Source organism: Phascolarctos cinereus, unplaced genomic scaffold, assembly GCF_003287225.1.
Source record: "Phascolarctos cinereus isolate Bilbo 61053 unplaced genomic scaffold, phaCin_HiC Scaffold_7;HRSCAF=346, whole genome shotgun sequence".
NCBI lineage: Eukaryota > Metazoa > Chordata > Mammalia > Diprotodontia > Phascolarctidae > Phascolarctos > Phascolarctos cinereus.
In genome coordinates, this window is record NW_027556180.1 from 5,181,449 (window position 1) to 5,195,269 (window position 13,821).

General features: G+C 39.8%; 1 protein-coding gene across 3 annotated transcripts in view; it reads left to right on the forward strand.

Annotated features, from left to right (window-relative positions):
• Window positions 1-13,821, forward strand: part of FGF12 (fibroblast growth factor 12) — a 579,275-nt gene that overhangs the window by 405,769 nt on the left and 159,685 nt on the right. For all 3 annotated transcript variants that reach the window (XM_020964792.2, XM_020964791.2, XM_020964790.2), the window contains one exon: window positions 2,821-2,924. In XM_020964792.2, coding sequence (XP_020820451.1) covers window positions 2,821-2,924 — 104 coding nt within the window. The remainder of the gene's footprint in view (window positions 1-2,820; window positions 2,925-13,821) is intronic.

Genomic DNA, 13,821 nt, shown 5'->3' on the forward strand with positions numbered 1-13,821 from the left:
TCTGGGAAGACAGCCAGGAAGGTGAGACTTGTGTGTGTTTTCCTTGGGCCTCTGTGCTCCAGAAACATGCAACATCAAGAGGGAGTTCATCTGCGATAATTTCCTTTCTCAGGTTCAATGATCTCTCATACCAAATCTTATCCTACTTTCAAAGACTTTTCCATAAATTTTATAAAATAATTAAATCAGCATCCAGCTATTTTGGGGTAGTAAGAGTCCACATTAATCTCTCTTCTGAAATTGGGAAAAACTTAGAGGTGTGAGGTGGGAGAAAAATTGGTTTAAACCTTATCTTTTCTGCTAACTCATTTTGTGACCATGAGTATGTCACAACCCCTCTGAGTCTATTTCCTAATTTGTAAAGTGGAGGTATTAATACCTGTTGTACCCTCCTCTATATGCTCCAGGGCTATTGTGAGGACTTTGTGACGTCATATGTATAAAGCCTTTTGTGAATGGTATGGTCTGCCAGCCCATATTCTTTACCAGATTGCAAGGTCTTTGAGGAAAGAGAACATGTTGTGGACATTTGGGGCATCCTCAATACTGCCAAGTGCAAAGCTCAGGGCATTAGAAATTCTCACAGAATATTGATGGCCTAGAATTCAAAGACATTTCTGATTAGTAAATTTTTCACAGGAATGAAGGTGTTGAGTGAGTCCTCATGAGTTCAGGAAGCTGTGGATGCACCGGTGGCTTAGTCAGGTTAGGGCAGCACCACTGAAACTACAGGTGCAGATCTCTAATTCTAGACTGCTTCACCTACATGGAATGTTTCCACAACCTCAGGCTTAAGCCCTAGGCCCCTCTCCCAGTTATCCTTCAAATGACCCACAGTTAATGTAGAGAATGACAACAAGAAAAACAAGCTGAACTCCCTCCTGTCCAATTGGTGTGAGATAGAGTAACTTTGACTTTTACAGGGTAGTTTCTTTTTCTTTCTTTCTTTCTTTCTTTCTTTCTTTCTTTCTTTTTTCTTTCTTTCTTTCTTTCTTTCTTTCTTTCTTTCTTTCTTTCTTCCTTCCTTCCTTCCTTCCTTCCTTCCTTCCTTCCTTCCTTCTTCCTTCTTTCTTTCTTTCTTTCTTTCTTTCTTTCTTTCTTTCTTTCTTTCTTTCTTTCTTTCTTTCTTTCTTTCTTTCTTTCTTTCTTTCTTTCTTTCTTTCTTCCTTCCTTCTTTCTTTCTTTCTTTCTTTCTTTCTTTCTTTCTTTCTTTCTTTCTTTCTTTCTTTCTATTTCTTTTTTCCTTCCTTCCTTCCTTCCTTCCTTCCTTCCTTCCTTCCTTCCTTCCTTCCTTCCTTCCTTCCTTCCTTCCTCATTCCCTCACTCCTTCCCTCCCTTTTTTCTCATTTTCCTCCTCTTTCTTCTTTTCTTCCTTCTATGTCTCCTTCACTTCTTCTTTCTCATCTCCCTCTTCCTTTTCCTTCTCCTTCTTCTTCCTCTCCTCCTTTTCCTTCTTCTCTCCCCTTTTCTTTTTTCCTCCTCTCCATCCTCTTTCCTTCTTTCTCCTCATCCTCTTTGTGTAGTTGTCTTGATTTCTTTATAATGTACGGAAATTCATACAAGATATGTGGACCAAATATCTGGGTTCAAATCCTGTCTGGGTCACTTGACTTGTGACTATATACAACTATATAAATCTCTGCTCACTTTGCTCATCTCTGCAATGGAACAATAATGATATAAGCAGCTGCCTCCCAGAGTAGTTGGGAGGAAGCACTTTGTAAATCAGAAAGTGTTACATTATATGTATTAGTTTTAATATTCTTACTCAGAAGAATCTCTCAGACACTTTCTAAGTAATTTCCCTCTTTATTCAGATTTCCATTTTGGGTCGATACTATTAAGATCTATTTAGGTCCTCCTGGGAAAAAATGTTCTTTGTGACAAGAAAGAAAGCAGGCCTCTGGACTTTGGCATTCAGTTTTCTGTCCAACTATAATTGTCCATCATTCACATTTCCTTCACCCTTTCTAAGGATGGTTTTAATTTCCAATGTACTTTCCTCTTTTTTTGAACAGCATTGCAGTTAATTTTCCTGGGTATGAAAAGACATTTCTCTCCCTCATATTTCTTCCATCTTTAGCTCTCCAGGTTGTCCTAAGCCATAGTCACTCTGTACTTCCTCTATGATTGGCTATACATGCCTCAGCCTCACCTTTATATTTTGCTTTTCACAATGTGACCCAGCATTCTTTTGTATCTGCATGACCCATAGCTTCAGACCCTCATACATGAATGCTGCTCCAGACAAATGGAAATTCTGGCTGTTCCTCACAAATCACAATCCATTTCTCCTTTCTGTGACTTTGTGTTAGCTGGATCACATGCCTGGTGTGCCATTCATCCTCACCTCCATTTCTCAGATGACATTTGCTTCTTCAAGTCTCACCTCAAGACCTATCTTAGAGCAATCATTACGATATCCATGCTGGTAATGGTGATGATAATGACAATGATGATAGGTAGCATTTATTTAATGCCTACTAAATATCAGGAACTACGATAAGAACTTTACACATATTATTTCATTGCACCTCACCCTGTACATGAGATTTTTCCTGATTAGCCACTCCAGCCCTTTTCCCTTCAAATAGCATTACATATTCCTATGTATTTGCACATCGTGTTTCCTGCATGCACTGTAAGGAGGACAGGAACTATTAATTCTCATTTTCTTTTTCTTTCTACCCTCCCTCTGCTCCACCCTAGGATTACTGTATAGTCATTGGTTAATTAAGTCTTATTGATTATTTGTTGAATGAGGGATGCTGAATATGTCATTTTATTTCTATTATCTTTCCTTCTGTTTATCTTTTTCAGCCCTTTTCAACCTGATCCCTGTGGGCCTCCGGGTTGTGGCAATCCAGGGAGTGAAAGCTAGCCTCTATGTCGCAATGAATGGAGAAGGTTATCTCTACAGCTCCGTAAGTGCCATTCAGTTTTTTTTTTTTTGTCTTGTTGGGGGGAAGAAGATGTGATGCTAACTGAAGTTAAAATGAAAATAACAATAGAAACTTGGTATGTTGGAAATGTTAGCCATTGCTTAACTTCATGAAACATCATTGGTGCCAACTTGTTTCGAAAGTTCCTTTCTCTGCATACTTGGTTATAAGCCTGTAAACGTGTTCATAGACTGATCAACAATGACATAGCAGCATATTAAAATATAACATATAATTTTCTACTCATATGATGACTGTGGGGCCTGTAAAAAGGATCAATATCTGCTCATTGAGGAAGGTCAGGTACTCCATTGAAACACGTCTGGTTCTTCCCAAAAAGAAACTATTTCTTTGTTTTTCTTCTTTCATATTCAGATACTGGGGTCACTGGATTTTCCCCCCATGTTGCTCTTGTCACTGCCACTGGGGCAAGTTAAGCTTTTGGATCTCTCTCATGTTTTCAACTTCTCTGTACCAGGTTAAATAAGGAAGTTCACTTTTTATTGTCTATTAGAAAATCTTGACTTAGAATCAAACTAGTTTCTCTCCAGACACAAACTGTTCCTTGGGCTTCTATTGGGCAAACTTAGAAAGTACCCATAATAGCTCTGACTTACAATGGTAAGGGTACCTTCTCTTGAGGGGACTCACTTCTAGAATATGCTGGGAAAATAAAATGTACTAAGTTCAGCCTTGGAAATTTGTTATCTTACATGCAGTGAGCTTTTTAAAAAAAGTCTTCTGGAAAAAGGATTTTCCTTGTTTCAAAATTATTTTTTTTTAATTTTCACTTAGTGAATATCACTCCTTTCCAATTCCACTATAAATGTAGCCAATCTCAGTGAAGATTTTAAATTCATTAGAGAAAATCATTAGAATTCACTAGACTCCAAATTCATCATTAAATAGGTCTTATTGGCCTTTGTGGTGATTCCGAATAAATGAATTTCAGCTGCACATTTGTTTGTTGGCCAACCTCACTCATCTAATTAAATTATCCAAAAAAATTTTATCATTTTTTTTCTTCAGCATACATGCAGAATCAGACCCTGTAATTCAGGTGTGCATACACTCATTGTCCAAGGTAGGATTGAAAGACAGATTTCTGCTCCTTAACATTCATTTGAAAGTGTAGACTTTCATTCAAAATGCATCCAATTTCCAACAGTTGCCCACATTCCAATGACATGAAACTAATTCAAACAAAAGGAAGAAAGACAAACCAAAAGACAAAAGCTTGGCACGGCTCCAGTTGGGGAACAATAGGTTTGCCTTTGAGGTATTTAAAAATGAAACTAAATCAACAATGAAATCCCACTAAAACATAACAAAACACCTTTGTTATCAGTGATCTTCTGGTATGGTCCTTCAATGGGAAGTCATGAAGAATCAATTCATGATCCAGAAAGCAAGGGCTATGTATACTGCAACCACTAGATTCTGATAAGCCCTTCTGACAACCAATGAATGATTTCTTGACAAAAAACTCAATAAAATCATTGATCTAGTCTAAAATCAAAGGCCTAGGATTGGGATTTTTCCAATGACATCTACATTTAGTCTATTTCAAAGTTCATCCCTCACCTGGGTAGGTTACTTTGTGCTGCTGATTTGTTCAGGGAAAAAAGTTTGTAAATGAAATCATATCTTAAATGCAAGTGGGCAAGTAGGTGCTCAGGTTGTAACAGGAAGCTATAGAGAAGACAGCTGTGAATGAACAGGCACCTATCCTTAATGAAAGCCTCACTAGGTGTTTCAACTGACTTCAGGGCACTGTCCAATCTGATGGGCAATGAGCCTGATGAGCCTGGTTTGGCTAATCCATGAATGAGGCTTGGAGAACAAAATATTGCAAAGACATCAAAGGGCTAGGCCAGAAGGAGGAAGGAGTTACTTATGAGGGTGGCAGTGGAATGCAGGGACAATTCTGTTAATCTGAGGTGGTTATATAAAATACCTTGAATAGGGAAGAAAAAGGAGAAGTCAGAGACTGGGTTATCAGACAAAATCAGGCAAGGGCTTTGTGGTAAAGTTTCCAGTAGGCTGTCTGGCATCAAGTGCCATTAGGACAGATCTGGATAGAGTTAATGAACAAGTAGGAGGTGAATCTGAGCACAAAAGTCCAATCTGGTGTTTGGCCTCCAAACTTGAAAGGAAGAAAAAAGGAGGTAGAAAATGGAGACTAGACTCATAGAATCTGAAGCTAGAGGAGACCTTGTGAAAAATAGTCTAATTGCCTCATTTTACAGTTGAGACCATGGAAATTGAAGTACAAAGAGAGAGCAGGTTCATAATAGGCATAAGTAGCTGAGATCAGGTTGGAACCCAGATTCTCTGACCATAAATCCAGTGATCTTACTAGCAGTCCAAGAAAAGCAGTGCCAGGATGAGGAACAAGGCAGAGCTTGATAACCCTTCAGGTAAGGAAGAATCCTTTGTAATGCAAATGGTGGATAACCTTATTGTTCATCCATTTGGTGAATCTAGGTTTTTATATTTTGGGTCTACTTAAAGTGAAAGGTATAGGTGTCAAGAAAGGTTTCATACTTCAGAGATGTGACATCTCCTGGTTACCAAAAAAAAAATTATTCCTTTAATTCTCAAAATGTGACATCATTGTTGTCACCTTTGGCAAATGAGAGGAGGAAAGAAGGTCTACATTTCAGGATGCTTAGATGGCTTCTGAACTGAATGACTGGACTCAAATGCCTTGTCATAAATGGTTCTATGCATAAGTAGAAGTTGGTTTTGAGTGGTCTTGAAAGTCACAGCATTTGGGAATGCATTGATTAGATGGGGTTTTGCATGCAGAGTAAAGAGGTGGAAGGAAGGATTGTAGTGAGTTAAGGTCCGGTCCTTAAAACTGAATTTCTTGAAATGTGGGTGGGCAAAAATTAATAGTCACAGGATTACAAGCTGATAACTGGAGTGAAGTCCAAGCAACAACTCATTTGTGTTTGTCACTAGCTAGTAAACATGCATTTATTAAGCTCTTATATTCCGAACATTATTCTAAGTGCTAAGGATACAAAGAAAGATGGAAAAAAAAAGTAAATAAGAAACATAATCTATGTCTTCAAGGAGCTAGCCTTCTAATGGAGGACACAGCATGTAAATAACAGTGCATTCATGGTATCTGCAGAGTAGAAGGAAGAAAATCTCAGAGGGAGAGCTTTGAAAGGGGAGGCAAGGCCTTAGAGACCTGGAAAGGCCTGAGTTAGGAGGTCAGATTTGAACTGAGTCATGAAAAAAAGCCTAGAAGCTAAAAGAAAGAAGAGCATTGCAGAAATGGGGATAGCCAGCTCAAGGGAAGAGAGGTGGGTGGTGGATTGTCTGAGGAAATCAGCAAGGAGACCAGTGTAGCTGGATAGTAGAGTTCATAGAGGGAGTCAAGTATAAGAAGACTGGAAATAGAGCAAAAGACCATGTTGGTAAGGGCAGCTGTAAATGCCAAAAGGAGTTCATATTTGATCCTGGAGATGATAGGGAGCCACTGGCATTTACAAATCAGTTTGGCAGCTGAGGGGAGGATATTCTAATGGGGGAGATGAAGGCAGAAAGAGCATTTTACAAAAGGCTTTTGTTAATTGTAAGATTGTAATTCGTTCCTGTTTCATGGAGTGCAGGACAGCATGGGAGTAACTTGTTCCATGGAATGGAAACCAGGAAAACAGCAGCTGAACAACGAAGTGAGCTGAGCATGTGCATTTAATCTTCTGTAATGGTAGGCACTGGGAGGAGTTTGGTACTCTATCCTAAAGCCCTGCAATCAGAAAGGAGAGGAGGCTGAAGGAGAGTGATGTCCAAGCTTGAGGTAGCACCATGCTGACGAGTTTAGAAGTGATGAAGTTATCTTGGAAGGAAATGATGAGCTTATCCTGGAAGGGGAGTATTCCTCTTTGGAGTTGAGACCAGGAAGAGTAGTAGACATAGAACTGTTAAGACTAGAAATTGGAATGGAAGGTGAGCACTAAAGAACATTACCCAGCATCTTTCATTGAAATATCCAGGCATTGACGGTAAAAAGGTTTCTGCATCAATGACCTTGCTGTGCTCCCCCAAAGGTTGCAGCTATGTCATAGACATCAGTTTCTTCTTTGTTCCCTTACTTAACCCCCTAATGAATGATCTACTCTGATTGGGTACTTTCCAAGTTTTAGGTATTTATCTTTTTTTTTCCATTCCTTCTTGACAGGGCAACCTTTGCCCACTGAAAGAAAACCTCTCTTTGAAGAGGGTACTGATTTTAATCCAAGAAGATTAACATTCAGTGATGGAGCATTGGAAGTAAAGAAAAAGGGAAGGAAGAGGAAGGGGGGAAAGGATAAAAGTGAGGGAGGAAATAAAGGGGTGCAGAAGAGAGGAAGAAAGGAAGAAAAGAAGCAGAGATGGAAAGAAATAAAGGAAAGGAAGGAGGCAGGGAGGAAAGGAAGGGAAAAGAAAGGAGAGAAGAAGGAAGGAAAGGAAAGAAGGAAAGAAGAAAGGAAGGTTGGAGGGAGGAAAGGAAAGACAAAAGGAGGGGAGAAAAAGGAAAGAAGGAGGGAGAGAGGGTAAGAGGAAAAGAATGAAAGATGAAAGAAAGAAGGAAGGAAGGAAGGAAGGAAGAAAGGAAAGGGCAAATATTGATATCATTTTTTTTTTCCTCAAGCAAGGGGTTTAGAGTTTCTAGAACTCCATTTTCCTTCTAAATCACTACCAAATAAAAATCCCATTATTTTCTCAGAAGTCAATACTACTGCTGTTATTGGCATCATTATTTTCATCAGATAGTATCAAAGAGCTTTTATCAAATGTTTTGTAAAAGTAATAAGTTGTGATGATTGTATTGGGGCTTGGACTTGAGCCATTTTTGAAGCAATCAATCCGATGAATGGCCGCCTAGGGCTGGGCTCCCAGATCATGCTTTCAGTGCTGCTTATGCTCCTGGGCCATCTTTTTTAAGAGCCCCAGTCTGAGTACAACAGCTTGAGCCAGATTTCTCAGATGGATTCTTTGTTCTTATTGAACATACAATGCAGTTTATTTGCTCAAAGACAGTGTTAGGACTTTATTGAAGTGAACTATATTTTATATTTCCAACCAAAGACCATCTTGTGGCCCACTAGAAGTCATTATTTTGTTTCCCCTCCCCAACCCATCAGCCAGATCCTCATACCACAAACATAACTAAAGTTTGCCTGTTGATGGTGTTCCTTTAAACATGAATATATTTACCAATAGGGCAATTTTAAGTTTGACAGAATGCATGCCAGGAAGGAGACAAAAATGATATTGAGTGATGTGGGTGATAAAGGAAATAAGCAAGATTTCAACTGAAGTTTGGAAATCAGTATCCGTGTATCATGAATCAGAGACAAGCACAAGAAAGCCATGTGTATGGCACAGACTGCAGAGCAGGAGTTGCTGTCAGCAAGAGTGGGCAGCACTAAGAAAGGAATTCTAGAAGGATATAGTTGTAGGCAACGTGATGACTCAGAAATAAGAGCAAAGAGGGAAACACAAGTGAGGCGGCATATCAGGACAGTGGTAACTCTACAGGAACACTGGCCAGTCAGCTATTTTAGTAAAGGGTGATTTCCATCCTCTGAGCTTTGGATCATCAGGACATTCTCACTGGATTCAAAGAGTAAAATTCTGAACCAGGATACCCTGTGCACATAAAAAGGAAACCTTTCTTTGGAGAGAGTACAGATTCCAATCCAAGAAAATCAACACATAATGGTGGATGGGAGAAAATGGAAGAGAAGGAAGTTGAGGGGGGAAAGGGTCTGATGAAAGTTTGAGATTCACAAGCTGGTCTTCCACCTAATTTTGTTATAAAAATGACATTTGGATTATTTTCTGTCCTTGAATAAGAGGTCAGCAGTGGCCCAGACCTTTGGCATGCTGGCTAGACCATGACCAAGACGGAAAGACTGAGGGTTGAGTTTTGTGTGATCTGTGACACATGGTTTGGGGCTCTCCATGATAACAAGTATCAAATTAAATGGCCATGTAATGATCCTGGGCAACATCAGACTTTGTTCATAATGCCGTATGTAATCCTTTTCTAAGGTTTCTCTTCAGATAGGGTTCCAATCAAACAGCTAACTGGGTTTAAATGCCAACTTCAGGGCATTAATTTTTACTACAGTAGGTATCTGTAAGGAGCAATTCTTAGCTATGAAGGGTAAGTGGATTTGTAATCCAGAAGCATGGAACAAGTTGTATTTCAGTGCTGTCTCTTCCATTTCTATCAAGAGACACATCAAAAGAGATAGGTTGCCAATTTTCCTTGCCAGAGAGGCATGCTTCTCAGAATCTTTTATGAGAGTAATGTTTCCTTATTATCATTGAAATGCAAAAAAGGACCAATGTTATCATGAAGGATTATCCTACCTCCCTACAAGCAATGTGACAGAAAAGAAAGCTCTTCTTTTAGCTCTGAGGTGGCCTTGGAGTGGGTGGAAGCTTCATCCTGCTCAGAGGTAAATGTTGGTCACTCTCATGCCTGGCTCAAAGAACTACTTTGTAAGACCACAAAAAATACTAAGCATAATCATGAGATCATGGGATCATAATTGAAGCTATAGATGAGAAACCTAAGGCCTGGAGAAACTTGGAAGGCTGTCATCTCATTGGTGTGGGATCACCACACCCAAAAGGACTTCTCAATCAATGTCATTCTCATCTATATTCTTCTCCAGTTTGCATGGAGGCCTCTCAGTTCATCTTTCTTCCCCATCTGCCCATCCTTGATGGTGCTGTTTACACTAGCCTTCTGAGCTAATCACTCATAGACTGCTCATAACTTTGTATAGGCTCCACTTGACCCAATTCAAGTCACCAATTCAACTGAACAAACATTTTGCCAAAACCAACTATGTGCAGAGCAGTACATTTCAGTCACCAATAGACAAAAATTACAATCCTTGACCTCAATGAGCAGCTAAAGTGACAGCTGAAATGAACCTTCAAGGAATCTAAGGATTCCAAATAGCAGAGGTTGAGAAAGGAGTCTTCCCCAAATATGATGGATGTCCCTGCAGAAATAGCATGGAGACAGAAGACAGCAGACAGGAGATGAAATCAGCAGCTAGGCAACAGGAAATAAATGGTGCCCTTTGGAAGAAAATTACTTGGTATGTGTTGAATTGGATTGAATTGTGCGCAAATATAATGAGTCTGATAAGGAAGCTAGGGACCAGATTGTGGAGGCTTCTTGATGCCTAGCTGAGAGATTTCTATTTTTGTCATACAGACTACTTGAAGCATCACTGCTATTTTTGGAAACTGTGTCTTGAGGTTGTGCAAGGCCCCTAGTATCATAGCCATAGAGCTGGACAGGACATTAGAGGCCATTTGGAACAACCCTTTCATTTTTCAGATGATGAAAATTGAGGCCAGGGAGGTCAAGTTACTTGCACAGGGTCACATATATAAGCAATAAGGCAGGATCTGAACGAAGATCCTATATGGTCTTCTGGAAATCCACATGCTTGTCAGGATAACCACCAACTCCGAAAAACTAAGTATATACATATATACACATATATCCATATGCGCACACATAAACATATATCAATACCCATATATGTGTATATACATACTATATATGTATATATACATATGTACGTATGTGTGTCTATCTATCTGTCTAATTATCTATCTATCTATCTATCTATCTATCTATCTATCTATCTATATCTCCTCTCTTTGTAAATTGCCTCAGATGTGTTTTTCTGCTTGTAGTGGGCTGACTCTGAGACCATCAAGGTTGCCCTTGATGTTCTGTCACCTGCAGAAGGAATTGAACCTGAAAGGAGAAGCTGATTGTAAGGGAACAAGAGTGAGGCCTCTTTCAATCCACACTGGTGGGTTAGCTGACACTACAGAGATGGTGGTTGGTTTACTTTTAAATGTAGCAGACTTTCTCATGTTTTGGAACCACCAATTGCTCTGGGCCTCTCTCTTTGTGACTTCTCCTCTAACCTCAGGCCTCAGAGTCTTCTGCGCTCTCTACCCTTCAGATATGCTTCATGGCTTTTGGTTTCCAGCCGAGATCCTTGATTTCCTGGTGACCAGTTCAGTGGGTTCCCTTTGTACTTACATCCTAAAGACACAGACCTTTTTCTTGACACTATATACTTATATTCATCCAAAAATAAGGGTGTAAAATGCTTCTACTTTACAAATATTAAGAGCTTATGTTTATAGCGAACATTAAGGTTTACAAAACATTTCACATGTATTGTCGTACTTGCTGCTCATAACAAACCTGGGTGGTGGGTGACACCGGTCTGATTATTTACAGAACAGAGATGGAGAATCAAGCATTTGAGAGCTTAGCCCTCAGAGCAGCCATGGTCTCACGACTTTATGAGCACCTGAGGGAGGCTTGGAGCATAGCGCTGTAGCTTTAGCTTCCTTCACACTACATCAAATTGAGTCAAGCAAAGAAAATAAGCATTTATTGTTGCTGTTCAGTCTTGCCCAACTCTTCATGACTCCATTTTTTTTCGGCAATTGTGGTTAAGTGACTTGCCCAGGGTCACAAAGCCAGTAAGTGTCAAGTGTTTGGTCTGAGGCCAGATTTGAACTCAGATCCTCCTGACTTCAAGGCCAGTGCTCTATCCACTGTGCCACCGAGCTACCCCCTCCATTTGGGATTTTCTTGGCAAAGGTATTGGAGGGGTTTGCCATTTCCTTCTCCAGGTCAGTTTATAGATGAGGAACTGAGGCCAACAGTGTTGAGTGACTTGCCCAGGGTCACACAACCAGTCTGAGGCTGGATGTGATAAGCCCTCCTCACTCTGGGCCCAACACTCCATCTGCTGAGCCATGTAGCTGCTCACGCATTTACAAAGTATCTGCTATATTCCATGGAGGGGGCTAAGTGCTGGGGTTACAAAGAACGGCACAAGACAGTCCATGGTCTTAAGAAACTCACAGTTTAATAGAGAGATGACATGCCCAGTAACATTGCACTGCTACCCTTTAAGAATTTATTTGACGTTTCAGTGAGCTGAAATCAGAATCTGTTATATCTATGCTTTGTCTGTCCAGTTCAACCCTTTCTGTGCTGTGAAGTGTGCTTAGCATCTCTTGTCACTCATGATTACATGTGAGAACTATTTCATCAATAAGAAAAAGACATGGGGGCACATGGTGATATGCAAGCCAGATATTTGAGTCACATATTTTTATTGTTTTGCTGCATAAAATCATAAGCCTTCAAGTGGTCCCTTATTTTTTAAATCCTTTCTGTAAATCCCAAATGGCATTGTGATTCTTAACCAAAGTATGTAGCAATCTGAGTTCCACAGTACATGGAAATACTGAGAGAAACTTTATTTTACTATATTTTTTAAATGTCCTTTGCTTGTATTAGAATTTGCATGTATTAGAATAGAATCTCTCCAAGATCCTCATGCAAATTAGAAGAGTTTTAAATTCTGAGAAATGGGATCAATTTGGATGGTTGAAGAGAAACCCTATCTGGGCTTTTGTCTCTCAATCCAATTTTTTTTCTCACCCCTTCAACCTTTGGCATAATCAGTCTATCTCACGGTAAAATCAAAGTCTGTTTGATGACGTTAGAACTCACAGGACTGTTCAGGCATCTGGCAAAATTAGTCTAGGGGAAGCATAGCTTCCCTAGCCTCTTGCCTTTCTAGTCCTCTGATGGTCCCTGGTTCTCTCTGTGATACTTTTCTAGGATGTTTAATGCACCCCTGTCCAACTTTCTATTTGCACAGGTGCTACTTTCTAAGTCACTAGCACATTGTACAATATGGAGACACATATAACCAAGCATAAATTTGCTCATGGAAAATTAAGGAAGATTATGTGAGAAGGAGCATGGCTATATGTTGTAGAGGCATATCAAATGATAGGATAACTGGACAAAATACAACACATTTGAAGAGAATGGTTCACAAAGCCAAAATAGAAAACAAAATCATATTCTGTATAAGCAGTGGCCAAGGAAGGATATGCCATCTTGTATGACAGACATACTAACCCTAATTCTGAGATAGCCTGACCATGTGCAACACTTGAAAAAATGGCCCACCTTCCCACACATAAAACACAGGGCCAATTACCCCATTCTATGGGTTCCTCTTTCACCCATTCCTCTTGTTAAGGTGCCTTAGGTTTCTCACTTTGAATTTGACCTCATTGTCTGCATCTGAGGACAGCTTCTTGTTAAGGTGCCTTAGGTTTCTCACTTTGAATTTGACCTCATTGTTTGCATCTGAGGACAGCTTCTGCCCTGCTGCACCATAGTGTATTCTGTACCCTATCCCAGAACCATGGATTTTATCCCCTAAGTCTCCCTCTGGCTTCCCTATTTGTCTTCCTTTCTGAATTTACATGTTCCTGTCTCTGTCTCTCTGTCTCTACCTCTCTTTCTGTATCTCTATTTGTCTAGGTATCTATTATTTCCCCAAATTGTGATCCTTCATCCATTATATTTTCTGTATCTCTATTTGTCTAGGTATCTATTATTTCCCCAAATTGTGATCCTTCATCCATTATATTTTCTGGTGGGTATGGGGGACACCACTAGGACATCCGTGATTTTTGTAGGAGGTTAGTGTATGGGGATACATTTTCTCACATTAATAGAGGTATTTAAGGGATGTACCATGGCTGCTGTATCCAAGAGCATAGTGCCATCTACTCTGGTTGGAACCAATTTTGGACAAGATCTATGAGAGCTCTGATAGTCTCTGGGATATCCTCATTGGAAATCCTCATATGACTATACTGCTAATGATCTTAATCCACCTGAAACTTATTCATGGTTGTCCATCTCTTCTGGGGATTGTTAATTGCTGTGTCCTCACCCAGAGATGAATTGTAAACTGGACCTGTGCAATACAGGCCTAAGATG